At 40.6% G+C, this 19,632-nt stretch overlaps 1 protein-coding gene across 1 annotated transcript; it reads right to left on the bottom strand.

The window, feature by feature from the left end:
* Positions 1-265: 265 nt before the first annotated feature.
* LOC110526516 (lysophosphatidylserine lipase ABHD12) lies at positions 266-14,831 on the bottom strand. Its single transcript, XM_021607556.3, has 13 exons — positions 14,530-14,831; positions 9,887-10,014; positions 9,684-9,789; positions 9,353-9,472; positions 9,246-9,276; positions 9,113-9,158; positions 8,612-8,741; positions 3,782-3,819; positions 3,561-3,640; positions 3,358-3,440; positions 1,173-1,251; positions 856-980; positions 266-735 (listed from the first exon to the last, which is right to left on the bottom strand). Exons 1-13 carry the CDS (start codon positions 14,613-14,615, stop codon positions 708-710), a joined length of 1,080 nt encoding a protein of 359 aa, XP_021463231.1. The 5' UTR covers positions 14,616-14,831; the 3' UTR covers positions 266-707.
* Between the last annotated feature and the right edge of the window lie 4,801 nt (positions 14,832-19,632).

The raw sequence follows: 19,632 nt of genomic DNA on the forward strand, positions 1-19,632 counted from the left end.
AACATCTAGTATTGATTTGGTTGAGTGGTCAACTAACGTGAATTCAAATTGAAATCAACAAACAATTTCACCCCGTCATTGGATTGAACATTTTTGCTAATTTAACCAGTTTTTCATGTTGATTCAACATCCTCACATTGAATTATTTGGTTGAAATTACATGGAAACAACGTTGATTCAACCAGTTTTTGCCCAGTGGGTAGTCTTTCCCACGGTCGGGTAAACAAGCAAGTTCATAATCAAAAAAGAAGCAGGAGTCATGGAGTGAGATTCATGAGCATCAATCAGGTTTTATTTGTACTTGTAAACATGATTTTGGAATCTGGGGATAATACTAGCCAAAAAGAAAAGTTTTCAGCAGTAACTTTTCTGTAATCAATACAAAGAATTTGCCTAAGTTTGACACTTTAAACATTGATTAGTCATCATTCTTCACATTTGTCATTCATAAACAAGATTTTGTCATTTGCACATAGGCTATAGCTAGATAATAATGCATTGGCTAAGTAACTGCTTAACTTTACTAACAATGTAACTTGTATCTGATATTAGGTCAATGATTGGACCATGTGATTGAAGGTCATCCTACTGATTTGCCTAAAGGTAAAGAGACACATTTATGTGTAAACTGTTTATCCAGGATTTGCGGTCCTCTAGATATGTTGAAACACTTGATGTCCAAAGGCTCTTCTGCATAGGTCACTGGATTAGGGGGCCAATGTATGTACAAATTCCCTGTAACAATATGGATGAAAACATTTTTACGTTTATTGTTAGAATGAAATGATTTAGAATCAGAATTGCAATTTTTGCCAAATAGAAACTGCAACTGAAGAGTTGCCAAGATTTTCTAACCGGATGATGTCTGGCAGGTGAGGGTCTTTGTATAATCCATTGTGATGGTACCCAAGGGATCCGGAAAACGGTATCATCTTCACTTGATTTTCTGAGTTCTGGGCGCTCTGTGCTATTTCATACAGCTTGATTGGAACATAACAAAGAATTAGAAGTGGAAAAGTCCTTTATTGTAACTATCATGTTTCCAGGAAATCTTCTTGATATATATATTCATTCAACCCATACAGATAACATCAGAAATGTTGCTTGGGATACTATGGACAGATGACAATAGAGGAATTATTGTCAGTTACAGTCAAAGTATCATGCCACACCTGCTGAGCCATGTGGATGGGCACTATGTGGTCATCCTCTGCATGAAGGATCAGAAGACGACTCCTCATCCTCTTCAAGCTGTGGAGAATTGATGAAGCATCACTTTTCATGAACAGTCAACCTCAATCTCTCAGAACGATTCTCAAACACATTTGGTTGCAGTGCATTCAGAAATATTCATACCCCTTGACTTATTCCACATTTTGTTGTGTTAAAAGCCTGAATGTGATCAAGACTAAGGAGATGATTGTGGACTACAGGAAAAGGAGGGCCATTCTCATCGACGGGGCTGTTGTGGAGCAGGTAGAGAGCTTCAGGTTCCTTGGTGTCCACATCACCAACAAACTAACATGGTCCAAGCACACCAAGACAGTCGTGAAGAGGGCACTACAAAACCTATTCCCCCTCAGAAGACTGAAAATATTTGGTATTGACTCCGTACCGGTACACCTTTTATATAGCCTTGCTATTGTTATTTTACTGCTGCTCTTAAATTATTTGTTACTTTTATTTCTTTAGGTATCTTTCTTAAAACGGCATTGTTGGTTAAGTAAGCATTTCACTGTAAGATCTACACCTGTTGTATTCGGCGCATGTGACAAATACAATTTGATTTTAATTCAACATTTCTTTCACCCATCTACCCCATAATGACAATGTGAAAACATGTTTTTAGGAATGTTAGCAAATTAAATACAGAAATATCTAATTTACATTAAGTATTCACACCTCTGAGTCAATACATGTTAGAATATATAGATTTTTAAATCCCTATTCCTTGCCAATGATAAGCATACCCATAACATGATGCAGCCACCACCATGCTTGAAAATATGAAGAGTGGTACTTAGTGATGTGTTGGATCTTCCCCAAACATAACACTTTGTATTCTTTGCCACATTTTTGGCAGTTTTACTTTAGTGCTTCATTGCAAACAGGGTGCACATTTTGGAATATTTTTATTCTGTATAGGCTTCTTTCTTTTCACTCTGTCATTTAGGTTAGTATTGTGGAGCAACTACAATGTTGTTGATTCATAGTCAGTCTTCTTCTATCATAGGCATTAAACTCTGTAACTGTTTTAAAGTCACCATTGGCCTCATGGTGAAATCCCTGAGCAGTTTCCTTCCTTTCCGGAAACTAAGTGCGGAAGGACACCTGTGTCTGTATAGTGACTGGGTGCATTGATACACCATCTAAAGTGTAATTAATAACTTCACCATGCTCAAAAGGATATTCAATGTCTGCTTTATTTTACCAATCTACCAATGGGTGCCCTTCTTTGCAAGAAATTGAAAAATCTGTGTTTGCAATTCACAGAAATTAAGTAGTCATTCAAAAATCACATTAAACACTGTTATTGCACCTTATTATGTGACTTGTTAAGCACATTTTTACTCCTGAACTTATTTAGGCTTGCCATAACAAAGGGGTGGAATACTTATTGACTCAAGCCATTTTGTAACGTTCGCCGTATTTGATGAGACCAAGGCGCAGCATGATATGAATACATTCTATTTTAATTAAAAAACACACTAAACAACCGTGCCGCTATTAAACCGAGTGCTGACACAGGCAACTATACATAGACAATAACCCACAAAACCAAAATGGAAAATGGCAACCTAAATAGGATCCCCAATCAGAGACAACGATAAACAGCTGTCTCTGATTGGGAACCAATTCAGGCCACCATAGACCTACATTTACCTAGACACACCAAAACCCCATAGAATACAAAAAACCCTAGAGAAGACAATAAAACACATACCACCCTCGTCACACCTTGACCTATCCAAAATAATAAAGAAAACAAAGATAACTAAGGTCAGGGCGTGACACATTTCAGCTTTTGATTTGAATTTGTAAAAAATAGTAAAAACTTTATTCCACTTTGACATTATGGGGTATTGTGTGTAGGCCAGTGACATAAAATCTCAATTGATTCAATATTGAATTCAGGCTGTAACACAACAAATTGTGGAAAAAGTTACGGTGTGAATACTTTGTGAAGGCACTGTAACAGTTAGTTATTTTGATTTGATTTCTTATCGCATTTCGCAAACCTGTACTAATAATCTCAAAATAAAGGATGACAAGAACACTGAAAAGTTGCATAAACCAAAATAAATGTACAAGAAAATGTTTTGTTTTCATTTGAATCTAAATCGAGAAAATACGTACTTTTCATCATTAGGGAAGATGACATTGTTTTCTGCCATTGTGTCCAGGAAAAAGTACTCAAAACCTGGGAACTTCCAATAAAACTGAGGACACAAGAAAATTAAAGAGGAAAAGAAGTGCAGTTTAGTACATTAATACATTCTAAATCACGGCATTTTAAGATGTACTGTATCGCCATGGAGAGGAGGGTATGTTAGTCTTACCCAGCCAAACGGATGATGGGCACCCCCCTGTCGAATGTTGGTGTATGCTCCCTCGATGATCACACCATCAACAACAATCCCTGATAAAAGCAAAATATTATGAGTCTAACTACATCAGGTCAACTTCCATGAACTGAGTCACACAAAAAAAACATTCATGAAATGTGCACTGTACTGTAACTAGAGGGTATAAAACGTTTAATGGGTCCAGTAAAGCCTACCTTGTTCAATTAGTTTGACTGCAGTGTTAGTGGCCACTCTGTACAAACACGAGGGGTAAAATGGTGTTTACTGATCATGTCTCGTACTTTGAGTCACTGTCAAAATGTTCTGTCATATTTCTAATTATTGATTGGATTATTTCAATCGTCACCGTTAGTGGTGGTAGATAAGTAGTAGTAGTGACAGATTCTCTAACTTAAACATCTCACAAATATATATATATATATATATTGTTTATGAGGGGTGGAACAAGCAAAAAAGTAAACAAATAAGTGTTAATTAAAAAAATATGTTTTCTCACACACACCTGATAGGTGCAGGGAAATGTGTTGTTTCTTACAGGGTCAGCCATAGAGAACAAATTAGGGTTAAGTGCCTTGCTCAAGTGCACATCGACAGATTTCTCACCTTGTCGGCTCGGGTATTCGAACCAGCAACCGTTCGGTTATAGCTAGGCTAACTGCCGTCCAGTCTCTTGAATGGACAATGCTTACTTTTCAAAACAAACATATGATATGATTTAAATCATGAAAAGCCGACCAGTGGAATGGAATACATATCTATTTGGAGTGTAAGGCAAAGGTAATAAAACGTACAGGTCAAGCTAATCAAGGTAAATGTAAAAACGTTAAAAAGTAATCATCGGTAATATTGTGTTTGCTTACTTAGTAACAGGCACAATATTACCTTTGATGACTGTAATGTCATTTTAATGTCTGGGCTTTGTGTTATATTCATGTGCTGTTCTATAGACCAATTTCTGTGTTCATGCAAGTGGCTGACTGTACAAATCCTCACTATCAGTAGCTGCAATTTGGCAGCACGCCCAGACCTTGTTTTGAGAACGAAAGATATCTCAGTTCCAAGGTCTCAGATTAGAGAGGAGAAGCCTGGTCAGGTATTGGTCTGTCACATGTTATGAACCAGTATTGGTTTGTCACATGGATGAAACAAAAAAAAGGATAAGGATGAATTAATTATGCTAAATCATGCAAATATAACTTGTCTGTGTATAGCTGTATATAAGACAACTGCTGGGTCTGCTCCTGATTGACATGTGTACTATGGTGCATTGAGTTGGTTGGAACCTATCCAGCGCTCTGACAATAAATAATAATTCATTTCAGATTGACTTTGAGTGCCCCTGTGTAAGAATTTTTCCTTTACAGATAAAGGATCGTCATTTGAGCCAGTTTGCGACAATAATCCTGCAGTAACAGGAAATGTGAAATATTATGTGGATTATAATTAATGGACATTTTCTAGCGGTTGATACATTTTTTGTTAGGTCAGATCAAGTCTGAAATTTCAAAGTGGAAATCACAAACTTTAGAAGTCTTTATAAAACTCAAATACACTACAAGTTTACATTTCCTGCTGAACAGGAAAATTCACAGCAACAAAACAGTGATCAAATTAAGAATCCTACATCTGTACCTTTGCCTTACACCACAATTTCATTACATGAGATGTGCATTTAATTTGAAAGTTTTTCATGATTCTAATCATGGTTATATGATTTAACTGTTATTTGTTTGATTTGAAAGCTCACATTGCTCATTTAAGAGACTCCAGTGTAAAGTTTAATTTAAAGCTTACTTGTTTCATTAGATTTTTTGCCACCCCTCATAAATGTGTGAAACTGTGCATCAGATCTGGGATAACTACAGTGCATTCGGAAAGTATTCAGACCCCTTGACTTTTTCCACATTTTGTTATGTTACAGCCTTATTCTAAAATTGATTAAATATTTTTTTCCCCCTTATCATTCTACACACAATACCCCATAATGACAAAGCAAAAACTGGTTGTTGGCAAATTAATAAAACCCTGAAATATTACATTTACATAAGTATTCAGACTGTTTACTCAGTACTTTGTTGAAGCACCTTCGGCAGAAATTACAGCCTCAAGTCTTCTTGGGTATGACGCTACAAACGTGGCACACCTGTATTTGGGGAGTTTCTCCCATTATTCTCTGCAGATCCTCTCAAGCTCTGTCAGGTTGGATGGGGAGCATTGCTGCACAGCTATTTTCAGGTCTCTCCAGAGATGTTTGATCGATCGGGTTCAAGTCCGGGCTCTGACTGGGCCACTCAAGGACATTCAAAGACTTTTCCCGAAGCCACTCCTGCGTTGTCTTGGCTGTGTGCTTAGGGTCGTAGTCCTGTTGGAAGGTGAATCTTCGTCCCAGTCTGAGATCCTGAGCGCTCTGGAGCAGGTTTTGATCAAGGATCTCTGTACTTTACCTCGTTCATTTTTCCATCGATCCTGGCTGGTCTCCTAGTCCCTGCTGCTGAAAAAACATGCTCCCATCACCATGCTTCACCGTAGGAATGGTGGCAGGTTTCCTCCAGATGTGACGCTTGGCATTCAAGACAAAGAGTTCAATCTTGGTTTCATCGGACCAGAGAATCTTGTTTTCGGGGCCTTTTGGCAAACTCCAAGCAGGCTGTCATGTACCTTTTACTGAGGAGTGGCTTCCGCCTGGCCCCTCTACCATAAATGCCTGATTGGTGGAGTGCTGCAGAGATGGTGGTCCTTCTGGAAGTTTCTCCCATCTCCACAGAGGAACTCTGGAGTTCTGTCAGAGTGACCATCGGGTTCTTGGGCATCCTCCCTGACTAAGGCCCTTCTCCCCCGATTGCTCAGTTTGGCTGGGTGGCCAGCTCTAGGAAGAGTCTTGGTGGTTCCAAACTTCTTCTATTTAAGAATGATGGAGGCCACTATGTTCTTGGGGACCTTCAATGCTGCAGACATTTTTTGGTACGCTTCCCCAGATCTGTGCCTCGACACAATCCTGTCTCGGTGCTCTACGGACAATTCCTTCGACCTTATGACTTGGTTTTTGCTCTGACATGTCTGTCAACTGTGGGACCTTATATAGACAGGTGTGTGCCTTTTCAAATCATGTCCAATCAATTGAATTTACCACAGGTGGACTAATCAAGTTGTAGAAACATCTCAAGGATGATCAATGGAAACAGGATGCACCTGAGCTCAATTTCGAGTCGCATAGCAAAGGGTCTGAATACTTATGTAAATAAGGTATTTCTGTTTTTATTTGTACATTTGTAAAAGTTTCTAAAAACCTGTTTTCGTGCAGTCACTATGGGGTATTCTGTGTAGATTGGTGAAGAAAATGTTTTTTTCATCTATTTTAGAATAAGGCTGTAACAAAAGGTGGAAAAATGGAAGGGGTCTAAATACTTTCTGAATGCACTGTATAGTTTTAACTATGCTTTGTGGAAAGTAACTCGTTTTGGGGGGAATAAATAGTTATTTTGACTACAACTATTTGATTTACAAATCACAAAAAGGACTACTTTTTAAAACTATTTGAATACAGATATGAGAAAGTACCTACTTTTTAAAAACTATTTGAATACATTTCTGAGAAAACACCTACATAAAAAAACTTTTGAATACGGACCTCAGGAAGTGACTACTTTTCAGAAACTATTGCAATTGGCTGCCTTCAACTAATGGCACAGTTGTATGGAACTGCATATAGAAAGAGAATGAATAGAACACAATCTCCTATGCTATTCCAATCTGACAGTCATATTTGATCTACACAATACATTTATATCTGAACATTCTGTAAATGTAAATTCTCCTGAATGTCTACATAATCAAGTCAAACCATTAAACAATTATATTTAGTACATATGTATAAATAAGTTGTGAGTGACTCTTTCAACATGCCTCTGTAAAGGTCGAAAGCAGCAATTCATTTTATGATACCTGAAAATACTGAAGAGAAATTCAAATGAATTTTTGCAAACATTGCAAATAGCGAGTTGGATGCTTAGCAAAAACAACGTTGAACTTCTTTGTCCATCTGTTTTAATGGTTCTTATTTCCAACACACACTATACCATCTTTAAAGGGATACTTTACTCTGAATTTGACTCGAAATACAAAACTAACATGATTTTCCACCTACCTTGGCTGTAGTTAATTCCAGAAGGCCGTTTTGGGATATATTTTGTTATACTTAATAGAGCAACATTTTATTAGCATGTTGTTACATGATACTTTGGTAATTGCATTTGAATTACATAGCAAAGAGCTGAGCATTTTTGAAAGTACTGTACACCATTCCTCAGTGTACACTGTACACTGTTCCTTATTCCACTTAAGTAATCACTCCATTGTTATTCAATTAAAAAGCCATTTCCAAAGTTCTATGTAACAACTATGTTGCTAATGTAATAATCACAAAGGTACTAGTACTACACATGTATAAGAACTTGATGTTTAGTGTTACTGTATTACTTTGTCTCACTCACTATGAAAATGCATTTGCTAGTCATTTTGAATCTGCAAAAGTGGTCTGCTCAAATATGTTGAGGTGATTGATTCCATGTCCCTCATGTATGTAATTCTAGGCTATAAATTATATTAAGATTCATATCTATATCGGAGAGCCCTCCAAACCATGTGCTAATGATGATATATTTAGACTAATTCAACTAACTGTTCTTCATAAAATACTTTGCAGCCATCAAATACATAATTGTTTTTCAAATACCTTCAAATATGATTTGGTTTTCTGAGGCATTCAAAATACTTTAAAATATTATGTTTTATTGAGACATGTATTTGAATATTAAAGAAAATAGTTGCCTTTTAGTTGAAACTCTATATAAACTATATTAGACTACCTTGAGTATTTGAAAAGTTAGTATTTTAAAAGAAACGTCCAAATACGACTATTGTTTGCCCAGGTCTGCTGCGCATCGTCATAAATAATCATTTCCTCTCGCTTATCTCATCTCTACAAACTGAACCATCCACCTGAAGGCACACGTTTGGTCACTCACCCAGTGCCAAGAGAGTGTCCCCATAACACCACCAGACTGCTCCCACTGCGGGCTTTTACCCACTGGTACAAGTAGAGGGTGTCAGTGGTTAGACCAACTTCAGTGGGCTCTCCGGTGGAGTCCCCAAAACCTGTTAAGAGTTTCTTATATCAATGGTTGTTCATTATGCAAACATACTAGTCTATGTATAGGCCTATGATGTCATGTCTGTCTGCCTGAGTTAACTTGATGCAGAGTTGTGCAATGATTTTTATCTGACCACAAGGGGGCAGTCACAGGCAACCCACACCAGAGGGTGAGCTCTAACGCAGTTTAAGGAATTGGGAGTTGGTTATCGGACTCTCCTTACAGCAAGCAAGGTAAAATAACGCTGTCACACCACAAAATGTAGACTAACGCTAGGTTATCAAGGACGTGTGTAACAATTATTCAAATGTATTCAGACTAAATAAATAAAGCAAATATGTTTCAACGGTCTAGTCAAACGTAAGTTTAACCAACCTCTGTAGTCCAAAGCCAAAACATGGTAACCTATTGCACTCAGCACCTGTGGACACAAAGGCCAATCACACATTTATCAATCACCAATGTCATTTTCTGCCATGATGAAGTAATGTAGTCGACAGTCACTTACACGTACTAATCCCACACGGTGATTTGCTGCCCTGTATGAAAGAATGTGTACTTTTAGATTCAAAGTGAGAACAATATTATTGTATAGGAATCCATTGTTCTTAGTACCTTGTGCCTCCATTGCCATGGAGATAAATGATAATTGGCATTCCAGCTCCCAAAGAATCTTGGTACCATTCCAAGTCCTTTCCCTGTGCCTCCTTCCACTGACTTTCAGGGACTGTGTGCCTTGAAGATATTGTACAGTGACAACACTTGTAAGTGACAACATTAGGAAGTGACAACACGTGGAAGGGACGATGTGTAGACTTTGATGTATAAAGTTCAATGCTGTCTTTATAAAAGCTATACTGTCCAGTGGCAGTGAGTGTACTTCTGAAGTAAGGTAGGTAGGCTACATTACCCTACTCACAAAGTAACCTGGAGAAAGCCTACTCACCAAACACCCAATGAGATCCCTTGCTCAGATTTAAGGTACATGTTCACAGTGTGGTTAAGATACAGGTCAGCTGGCTGGCTAAGGTTGACGAAGAATGGGACCCTGACTAAAAACAAGGAGAGAAACAGACGATATGTTATATGATTTGTTATTCCTGATTTGTCCAGTATTTTGGATAATTATCATGAATAGCTTACACTCACCTCTGTGAGAATACACCAGGTGTTTTATGATGTCAGGGAACAGTCGCATCATGAAAGGCACAGAAACATAAATGACACACACAACCAGGAGACCTCTTTTGACCCACCACAACAAACTGGAGCTAGGTCTGTGAGATAGAGAGAGAGAGACAAAAAGCGTCAACATTGCAATGACTAAGGTCCATGCTGTGTCAGCAGACATTACTGGATATTGGCATTGAAGTGCATTTTAGGCCAATAATAGTTACAGAGTCTTTTTGTAGGCGCTAATGGAGACTAACTCCGCGATGGCTCGTTGGCCAAAGCCTATGGAGAAATAAATGGGCTTTTGGATAAACACAGAGAATAAGGTCTGTGGCAAACATAAGCTTAGAAGATCTTATACGTTTTCGTTCTATGAGATAATATTCAACAACTAAGATCACTTTTTGAATTTTGAAGCTTATGTAATCAAAATAAGCACATAAAGGCTTCATAATTAATAAAGGTCATGTTAACTGGCTGATATTATCTGATCGAACAAAACTAATAAGATCTCCTTAAGGCCTCTACGGAGCCGACGGAGTATCGCAGTGTCATTGTACGTCACAAAATGGGCTGCTCCTTGCATGCACAAGTGCGCCCCAAGAAATTTGGAACGCAGCGTATGAGCGGACTTGAGGGGCAGTATTGAGGAAGTTTTGCAACGGAAGTGATGTGTGTCTACTTCACATGGACATGCTCCTACTGTTACTCTACTTGCACGTTTGCTTTTATTTTCGACTGTCGCTACACTCAATTACAGTGCGTTCTGAAAGTCCTCAGACCCCTTGACCTTTTCCACATTTTGTTACGTTACAGCCTTCATTTCCAAATTGATTTAATTATGTTTTTTTCCCTCATCAATTTACACACAATACCCCACAATGACAAAGCAAAAACAGGTTTAGAAATGTTTGCTAATTAAAATAATAAATAACTGAAATACCTTATTTACATAATTATTCAGACTCTTTACTATGAGACTCGAAATTGAGCTCAGGTGCATCCTGTTTCCATTGATCATCCTTGAGATGTTTCTACAACTTGGTTGTCAATTGATTGGCCATGATTTGGAAAGTGATACACCTGTCTTTATAAGATCCCACAGTAGACAGTGCATGTCAGAGCAAGAAATAAGCCATTAGGTCGAAGGAATTGTCCGTAGAGATCCGAGACAGGATTGTGTCGAGAAATAGATCTGGGGAAGGGTACCAAAACATGTCTGCAGCATTGAAGGTCCCCAAGAATACAGTGGCCTCCACCATTCTTAATTGGAAGAAGTTTGGAACCACCAAGGCTCTTCCTAGAGCTGGCCGCCCGGCCAAACTGACCATTCGAGGTAGAAGGGCCTTGGTCAGGGAGGTGACCAAGAGCCCGATGGTCACTCTGACAGAGCTCCAGAGTTCCTCTGTAGAGATGGGATAAACTTCCAGAAGGACAACCATCTCTGCAGCACTCCACCAACCAGGCCTTTATGGTAGAGTGGCGAGACGGAAGCCACTCCTCAGTAAAATGCACATGATAGCCTGCTTGGAGTTTTAAAAAAAAATTCTAAGACCATGACAAACAAGATTCTCTAGTCTGATGAAACCAAGATTGAACTCTTTGGCCTGAATGCCAAGTATCACGTCTGAAAACCTGGCACCATCCCTACGTTGAAGCATGTTGGTGGCAGGATCATGCTGTGGGGATGTTTTTCAGTAGCTGGGACTGGGAGATTAGTCAGGGTTGAGGGAAAGATGAATGAAGCAAAGTACAGAGAGATCCTTGATGAAAACCTGCTCCAGAGCACTCAGGACTTCAGACTGGGGAGAAGGTTCACCTTCCAACAAGACAACGACCCTAAGAACACAGCCAAGACAACGCAGGAGTGGCTTCGGGACATGTCTCTGAATGTCCTTGAGTGGCCAAGCCAGAGCCAGGACTTGAACCCGATCGAACATCTCTGGAGAGACCTGAGAATAGCTGTGCAGCGATGCTCCCCATCCAACCTGACAGAGCCTGAGAGGATCTGCAGAGAAGAAGAATTTGAAACTCTCCAAATACAGATGTACCAAGCCTGTAGCATCATACTTAAGAAGACTCGAGGCTGTAACCGCGGCCTAAGGTGCTTCAACAAAGTACTGAGTAAAGGGTCTGAATACTTATGTAAATGTATATTTGAAAAAATGTATTACAAACCTGTTTTTGCTTCCTCATTTTGGGGTATTGTATGTAGATTTGTGAGGACCTTTAAACAAATAATATTTTTAAAGTAAGGTTGTAACATATCAAAATGTGGAAAAAGTCAAGGGATCTGAATACTTTCCCGAATGCACTGTATGTCTGTATGGCGTTGTGGACAGCCAAGAGGCCGAGCAGAGGCCAAATGGCCCATCAACAGGTGGTTCATCATCTACCCGACCTGGCTCATCACTTCCCTGGCCCTTCTCACCAACGCACCTTCCAGACGTGCCATCGCTCTCTGACCTCCTCCGCCATCTGCCCGACCCAGCTCCAGTGGCCGAAGAGGACGACAGACGAGAGTCCTTTGGAAGTTGAAATAATGCAACAGCGACAGAGTCCAGCAAGTGTCCTCTGACGCCATTGAACCATGTCTTCCTCCTGACAACCGTATTGCATTTGTCCGGGACATGACATTTCACTTTTTCAGGATCATCTAACAGCACCTTGAGTCCGCTCCGTCCGGTTCCGAGTGCGACAGCCTACGTCTCAACCCAAAAACAACCCAGGTCTCCCCAAAAACGGATGTTGGGTGCTCAAGACATTTGTGTAGATGTTGGTGGTGAACAAATTTTTCTGTATTATAATTTTTTTTCTTATTCACAAGTTATGTTGGTGGGTAATTTACATGTTAAGGTGGTGGGTAATTTACTAGTTTGCCTTTGCACATGTCCCCTCCTGTGATATTTTGTTTATCGAAAGAAATACATTTCTAGCAAAAGGTCAGCAAATCTCTTTATCTGGTTATTTATACATGCAGCAGAAAATATTGCTATATTCTGAAGCAGTCACTCAGTAAGCTTGTAGCGCTTTGTACATGGGCTATGTAGGGTTCTGTTCTCATTGTCTACAGTTGGACAGCCCTTCTCACAGATGTGCCATAGCAGGAAGATCCTCATTTAAAATGGTTAAAAGGCCACTACGCCTAGGTGGCGACCCATCATTCACCTGTTTTGAGCTCCACATGTTTGCCTGTTTTGCATGTAATTTTGGCATTAATACATGTCACATATTAGTTTGCAAACAATGTAAATAAATCATTGAGTTAATAAAGCTGCATACAAACATGGTGTATTTTTCTCTTTCTTGAGTAAGGCAGCTCCAAAATGCAGGTGTTTCAGCCTAGCTCAGTGCTTTCTGTGGTGGTGGGGAAGCCAGCGGAAAATACGGAGCATAGGGGTTGATAATGTTCTCTAGTCGTGCCGTGATTGGCTCAGTGTTCTGTCACTCGTGGGGACACTACGTCACCGCAAAATCTATGGGGAGAGCTCGAAAATTCAAGCCCCTTGAGTGTTGCCATAGAGTTACATTAGAAGTGCCCATCCAAGTAGGCTCAAGGTCATTGGCCACAGATAAAATGATGTCAATTCACGTTACATCTACCGTAGCTTTGATTGGACTGACCATGTCAACATCATACTTCAAAATCTTAGTTAGCAAGCTATAACCCCCACCTGTGGACGTCGGGCCCTCATACCACCCTCATGGAGTCTGTTTCTGACCGTTTCAGCAGACACATGCACATTTGTGGCCTACTGAAGGTCATTTTGCAGGGCTCTGGCAGTGCTCCTCCTGCTCCTCCTTGCACAAAGGCGGAGGTAGCGGTCCTGCTGCTGGGTTGTTGCCCTCCTACAGCCTCCTCCACGTCTCCTGATGTACTGGCCTGTCTCCTGGTAGCGTCTCCATGCTCTGGACACTACGCTGACAGACACAGCAAACCTTCTTGCCACAGCTCGCATTGATGTGCCATCCTGGATGAGCTGCACTACCTGAGCCACTTGTGTGGGTTGTAGACTCCGTCTCATGCTACCACTAGAGTGAAAGCACCGCCAGCATTCAAAAGTGACCAAAACATCAGCCAGGAAGCATAGGAACTGAGAAATAGTCTGTGGTCCCCAGCTGCAGAACCATTCCTTTATTGGGGGTGTCTTACTAATTGCCTATAATTTCCACCTGTTGTCTATTCCATTTGCACAACAGCATGTGACTTTTATTGTCAATCAGTGTTGCTTCCTAAGTGGACAGTTTGATTTCACAGAAGTATGATTGACTTGGAGTTACATTGTGTTGTTTAAGTGTTCCCTTTATTTTTTTGAGCAGTGTAGTTCAATTAATGTATTGTTTAGTGTTGTGTTGTATATTGTAGTGGCTTTGCTGGCATGCATAAACAACAAAATTGTGAGTTTGCTCCACCAAGAAGTAGATTATAAAATCGCCACTCCTCAGACCTTATTTTCATTCGGACTATATCCAAAAACCTCATTCATTTCCCGCATAGAAATGGCTGAACGAACCCGAGGTTTAATTTCAGTTTTTTAGGACTACAAACGGGCGTGCTCCTAACAGGCGTATTTATTTACTATACTATAGTCCAGCGAGCATAATTTTAGCAATTTTACCTCGGTTGCGCACTCGATGACACAACAGCTTCATCTCCGGCAGTCTTCTGCTTCTTGGAGTCACGGTCACCAGTCCTCTTCCTCATCCTGAGACGTTTACTAATCTATTTACTATATGAGCCTCCAGTCCTCTGCATAATCAATGCAACCTGTACAACACTGTCGTGAAACTATATGGTCTGATCTAGATTGACATCTAGGCTTTGTGACTAACTACTGTACTTTGTCTTTGTCGCCTACCGTACGTCTGTTTTTTTTGTGTCTAATGCTGCGTTCGTAACCAAGTGGAAAGTTACCACTATAGAGTTAGATAGAGAACTCTAGATGATAAAACTTGTTTGTCATTGAGGGCTTCCACCATTTCCCACTAGCAATTTCCAGTTAGAGGGCCATACACATGGATTTTTCCCAGTCCTATGTGGTAAACAGAGAACCAAAGAGATATAATCTTTATATATGTCCTATTATGGCATTTGTGAGCACACAAGCAGCGCCATTGAGGCTATCTCCATTTCAAAGTAGTCTGGTTTCTTCTTTTACTGCTTCTATGAGTTGGTAAACAAACTGAAAGGTTGAATACGGTCACCTAGAGTGCGTTATTTGAACAGTTATGAAGCTAAGGATCGTGATTTACTACCACCCACATTTATGGAATATTTGCTCACAAGTGTAATTCATTGGCTGATCCCTTATGACGACCCGGATGGAATAATGGGATCATTCCTTCAAACATAGGAAGTCCCACCCAGTTGACTAATCTACAATGATTTAAGCCCTCAATGGCAATGTCCATATGAAAACATGTTTAATCTATCTGGTCTCCTCTATCTAACTCTAAGGTGGTACATTCCCACTTCCCAATTGGTTATGAATGCAGCATAACTCATTGGCTCTATAATATGTGGTCAAAGATGGCGGATAAAGTCAGTTCCTGTCTGCTTAAGGGGGTGGCTCTCCCATAGGCACCAATGCAATAGCAGCTGGGACTGGTCTACTTAGTTCATTGACCTCCTTTGTAACAGAAAAAATGAGGGAGTGGGATGTCTCACTTCCTCTTCCGTCTCTGATGTGGGTGAAAGTACTACAGTAGTCCCACATTGTTGATAAAGAAATGAGGGAGGAGTAAAGGTTTAAGGTGACCCAGAGTAGCCTATGTACAGGCCACGCAAGAACAACTCCGGTCTACTTTATGAATTTATAAATTAGAAATATGTATGGCAATCATTGAAAATAAGGAACACAGTATTTCATAGAACACAATCCCAAAGCACAAAGGCCTATTGCATACTTCAGTTTGTACACTAGATGGGGATAAAATGGGGATAAAATAATTTTGTTAGAGGGCACTTTTCACATGGCACATATACAATTCAGTTGGCTACCTACAGTATAGGGCTATGATGTAGACCTACACTAGTACTATGTGCTGTTTTGTATGTGCTTATATAGAATAAAATAATATAATCCACTAGAATATAATACTTTACCAGTCTCTCGTGGATACACTACGAGCATCTGACTAAATGTCTCAATATTTGTTTTCAGGGATAACGAAGATTAAAACTTGACTAATCTCTATATTTTATTCTATTCTATGGACAAAAACCTGATCCAGCAAATGTCAGAAAAAGACCACCATACAATTGCAGATACATTAGAACTCCTACTGTAGCATGGTTAATGGTCATGGGGAAGTCAGAAAACTATTTCTTGACCATCATTTTTAGACACGGGCTCAAATCACACTATTTGTGTGAAAGCGCACAACCTGCTAAATGTAAATTCTGCCAGCCAGGGGCTTTTTACAATAAAGGCTACTCTCTTGCATGTTGTTATGCAATGAATGATGATGAGTATTTAAATAACAGGAGAAGGGATCCTCTAAGCTTCATCCCCTAACCTACATCTCGCAAAACCTACAAGGTTGGCAACATATCATAACATTATTATAACATTAACATATTTAAAGTACTATATTGTGTAATATACCGTGCGTTTCCTCAACTTACACACGATACAACATAATGAAAAAACAAAAACAGTTTGAAATATCACATTTACAAGTAAGTATTCAGACCCTTTACACAGTACTTTGTTGAAGCACCTTTGGCAGCAATTGCAGCCTCAAGTCTTCTTGGGTATGACGCTACAAGCTTGGCACACCTGTCATTGGAGAGTTTCTCCCATTCTTCTCTGCAGATTGTCTCAAGCTCTGTCAGGTTGGATGGGGAGCGTCGCTGTACAGGTATTTTCAGGTCTCTCTAGAGATGTTCGATTGGGTTCAAGTCTGGGCTCTGGCTGGGCCACTCAAGGACATTCAGAGACTTCCTGCACTGTCTTGGCTGTGTTCTTAGGGTCGTTGTCCTGTTGGAAGGTGAACCGTCGCCCCCGTCTGAGGTCCAGAGCGCTCTGGAGCAGGTTTTCATCAAAGATTTCTCTGTATTTTGCTCCGTTAATCTTTCCCTTGATCCTGACTAGTCTCCCATCACTGCCACTGAAAAACATACCCACAACATGATGCTGCTACCACCATGCTTCACCGTAGGGATGGTGCCATGTTTCTTCCAGACCTGACACTTAGCATTCAGGCCAAACAGTTCAATCTTGGCTTCATCAGAGCAGAGAATCTTGTTTCTCATGGTCTGAGAGCCCTTTAGGTGCTTTTTGGAAAAATCCAACCAGGCTGTCATGTGCATTTTACTGAAGAGTGGCTTCCGTCTGGCCACTCTACCATAAAGGCCTGATTGGTGGAGTGCTGCAGAGATGGTGGTCCTTCTCGAAGGTTCTCCCACCTCCACAGAGGAACTCTGGAGCTCTATCAGAGTGACCATCGGGTTCTTGGTCACCTCCCTGACCATTTTCTACATTGTAGAATAATAGTGAAGACATCAAAACGATTAAATAACACATATGGAATCATGTAGTAACCAAACAAAGTGTTGAACAAATCTAAAAATATATATTTTATATTTGAGATTCTTTAAAGTAGCCAACTTTTGCCTTGATGACAGCTTGCACACTCATGGCATTCTCTCAACCAGCTTCATGAGGTAGTCAGTCACCTGGAATGCATTTCAATTAACAGGTGTACCTTGATATAAGTTCATTTGTGGAATTTATTTCCTTCTTAATGCATTTGAGCCAATCAGTTGTGAGGTAGGGGTGGTATACAGAAGATTGCCCTATATGGTAAAAGACCAAGTCCATATTATGGTAAGAACAGGTCAAATAAGCGAAGAGAAATGACAGTCCATCATTACTATAACACATGAAGGTCAGTCAATCCAGAAAATGTCAAGAACTTTGAAAGTTTCTTCAAGTGCAGTCGCAAAAACCATCAAGCGCTATGATGAAACTGGCTCTCATGAGGACCGCCACAGGAAAGGAAGACCCAGAGTTACCTCTGCTGCAGTTTCCAGCCTCAGAAATTGCAGCCCAAATAAATGCTTCACAGAGTTTAAGTAAATCACAGAGGAGACTGTGTAAATCAGGCCTTCATGGTTGAATTTCTGCAAAGAAACCACTACTAAAGGGCACCAATAAGAAGAAGAGACTTGCTTGGGCCAAGAAACATGAACAATGGACATTAGACTGGTGGAAATGTGTTCTTTGGTCTGGAGTCCAAATTGGAAATGTTTGGTTCCAACCGTCGTGTCTTTGTGAGACACGGCGTGGGTGAAGGGATGATCTCTGCATGTGTATTTCCCACCGTAAAGCATGGAGGAGATGGTGTGCTTTGCTGGTGACACTGTCTGTGATTTATTTAGAATTCAAAGTACTCTTAACCAACATGGCTACTGCAGCATTCTGCAGCGATACGCCATCCCATCTAGTTTTGGCTTAGTGGTACTATCACTTAACTAGCGTTCAAGATGCCGTAGCAGTCTGACGTGTGTTTGTCTTGTCCCATGTAAATAGGTGGTTTCATCGTTTTTTTCCGTATATATTTTAATCCCACTTTCCACCTACGATCTAAATATACTTTCCTGCAGCCTGCCTCACTGGTACAGATCTGCTATATACATTATAACTTGAACCTCCACCAGAGACTAGCCAACTAACTAGCTACTTGCTAGTAGTCACTGTTAGCCATGGCTAGCGGTCTTCACCTTTAGCTCAGACACCAGCCCGCTATAGCTCGGTCAATACCTGCCAGTCTGCATAGCGCGATATCAACCCAGAGCATATCGGACTGATTTTCTCCACCACATCATCGGATACCTGTCGCAAGCTCTGGGCCATTACACCGGATCATCGCAGTTAGCTAGCTGCAACCGAGTGGCTACCGCTGGCTAATGTCCCTGTCCCTGTCCCAAAGCAAGCACCAGTTAGCCTTGAGCTAGCCTCGAGCTAGGCCCATATCCCGGCTAGCCGAAGAGGTATACCCGCTAATTTGTGGGCTACAATAACTCTTTTGCCAATTGGCCTAGGCCCTTTATTGCCGACACGGAGCCCCGCCGATCCATCATGACTGGTCTGCCGACGTAATCATCCGATGTGATTTCAAAAGGCTTTTCAGTTGCGATGTCGCCGAAGACCCATCTGCTAGCCCCGGCCCACTAGCTTTCTGAATGCCGTGCCCCCCACTTGCCTAGCATAGTAGCGACTACTGAACGGCTCCCGGACTCACCTATTGCTGCTCATTGGACCCTATGATCACTCGGCTACACGTACCTCTCTCTAATGTCAATATGCCTTGTCTTCTGCTGTTTCGGTTAATTATTGTTTTAGTTCACAGTAGAGCCCCTAGTCCAGCTCAATATGCCTTCGATAGCTCTTTTGGCACAGACCCCGCACATAGAGATCTCACCTGGCTTAGCTGGTGTCTCCAGAGATGCAAGCTCTCTCATCGTCACTCAATGCCTAGGTTTACCCCCACTGTATTCACATCCTACCATACCCTTGTCTGTACATTATGCCCTGAATCTATTCTACCACGCCCAGAAATCTTCCCCTTTAATTATCTGTTCCCAACACACTAGACAACCAGTTCTTACAGCCTTTAGCAGTACCCTTATCATACTCCTCCTCTCTTCCTCTGGTGATGTAGAGGTTAACTCAGGCCCTGTAGTCCCCAGCATCACACCTATTCCCCAGGCACTC

This window comes from Oncorhynchus mykiss, chromosome 1 (assembly GCF_057628025.1).
Source record: "Oncorhynchus mykiss isolate SJ-2025 chromosome 1, ASM5762802v1, whole genome shotgun sequence".
Taxonomy (NCBI): Eukaryota; Metazoa; Chordata; class Actinopteri; order Salmoniformes; family Salmonidae; genus Oncorhynchus; species Oncorhynchus mykiss.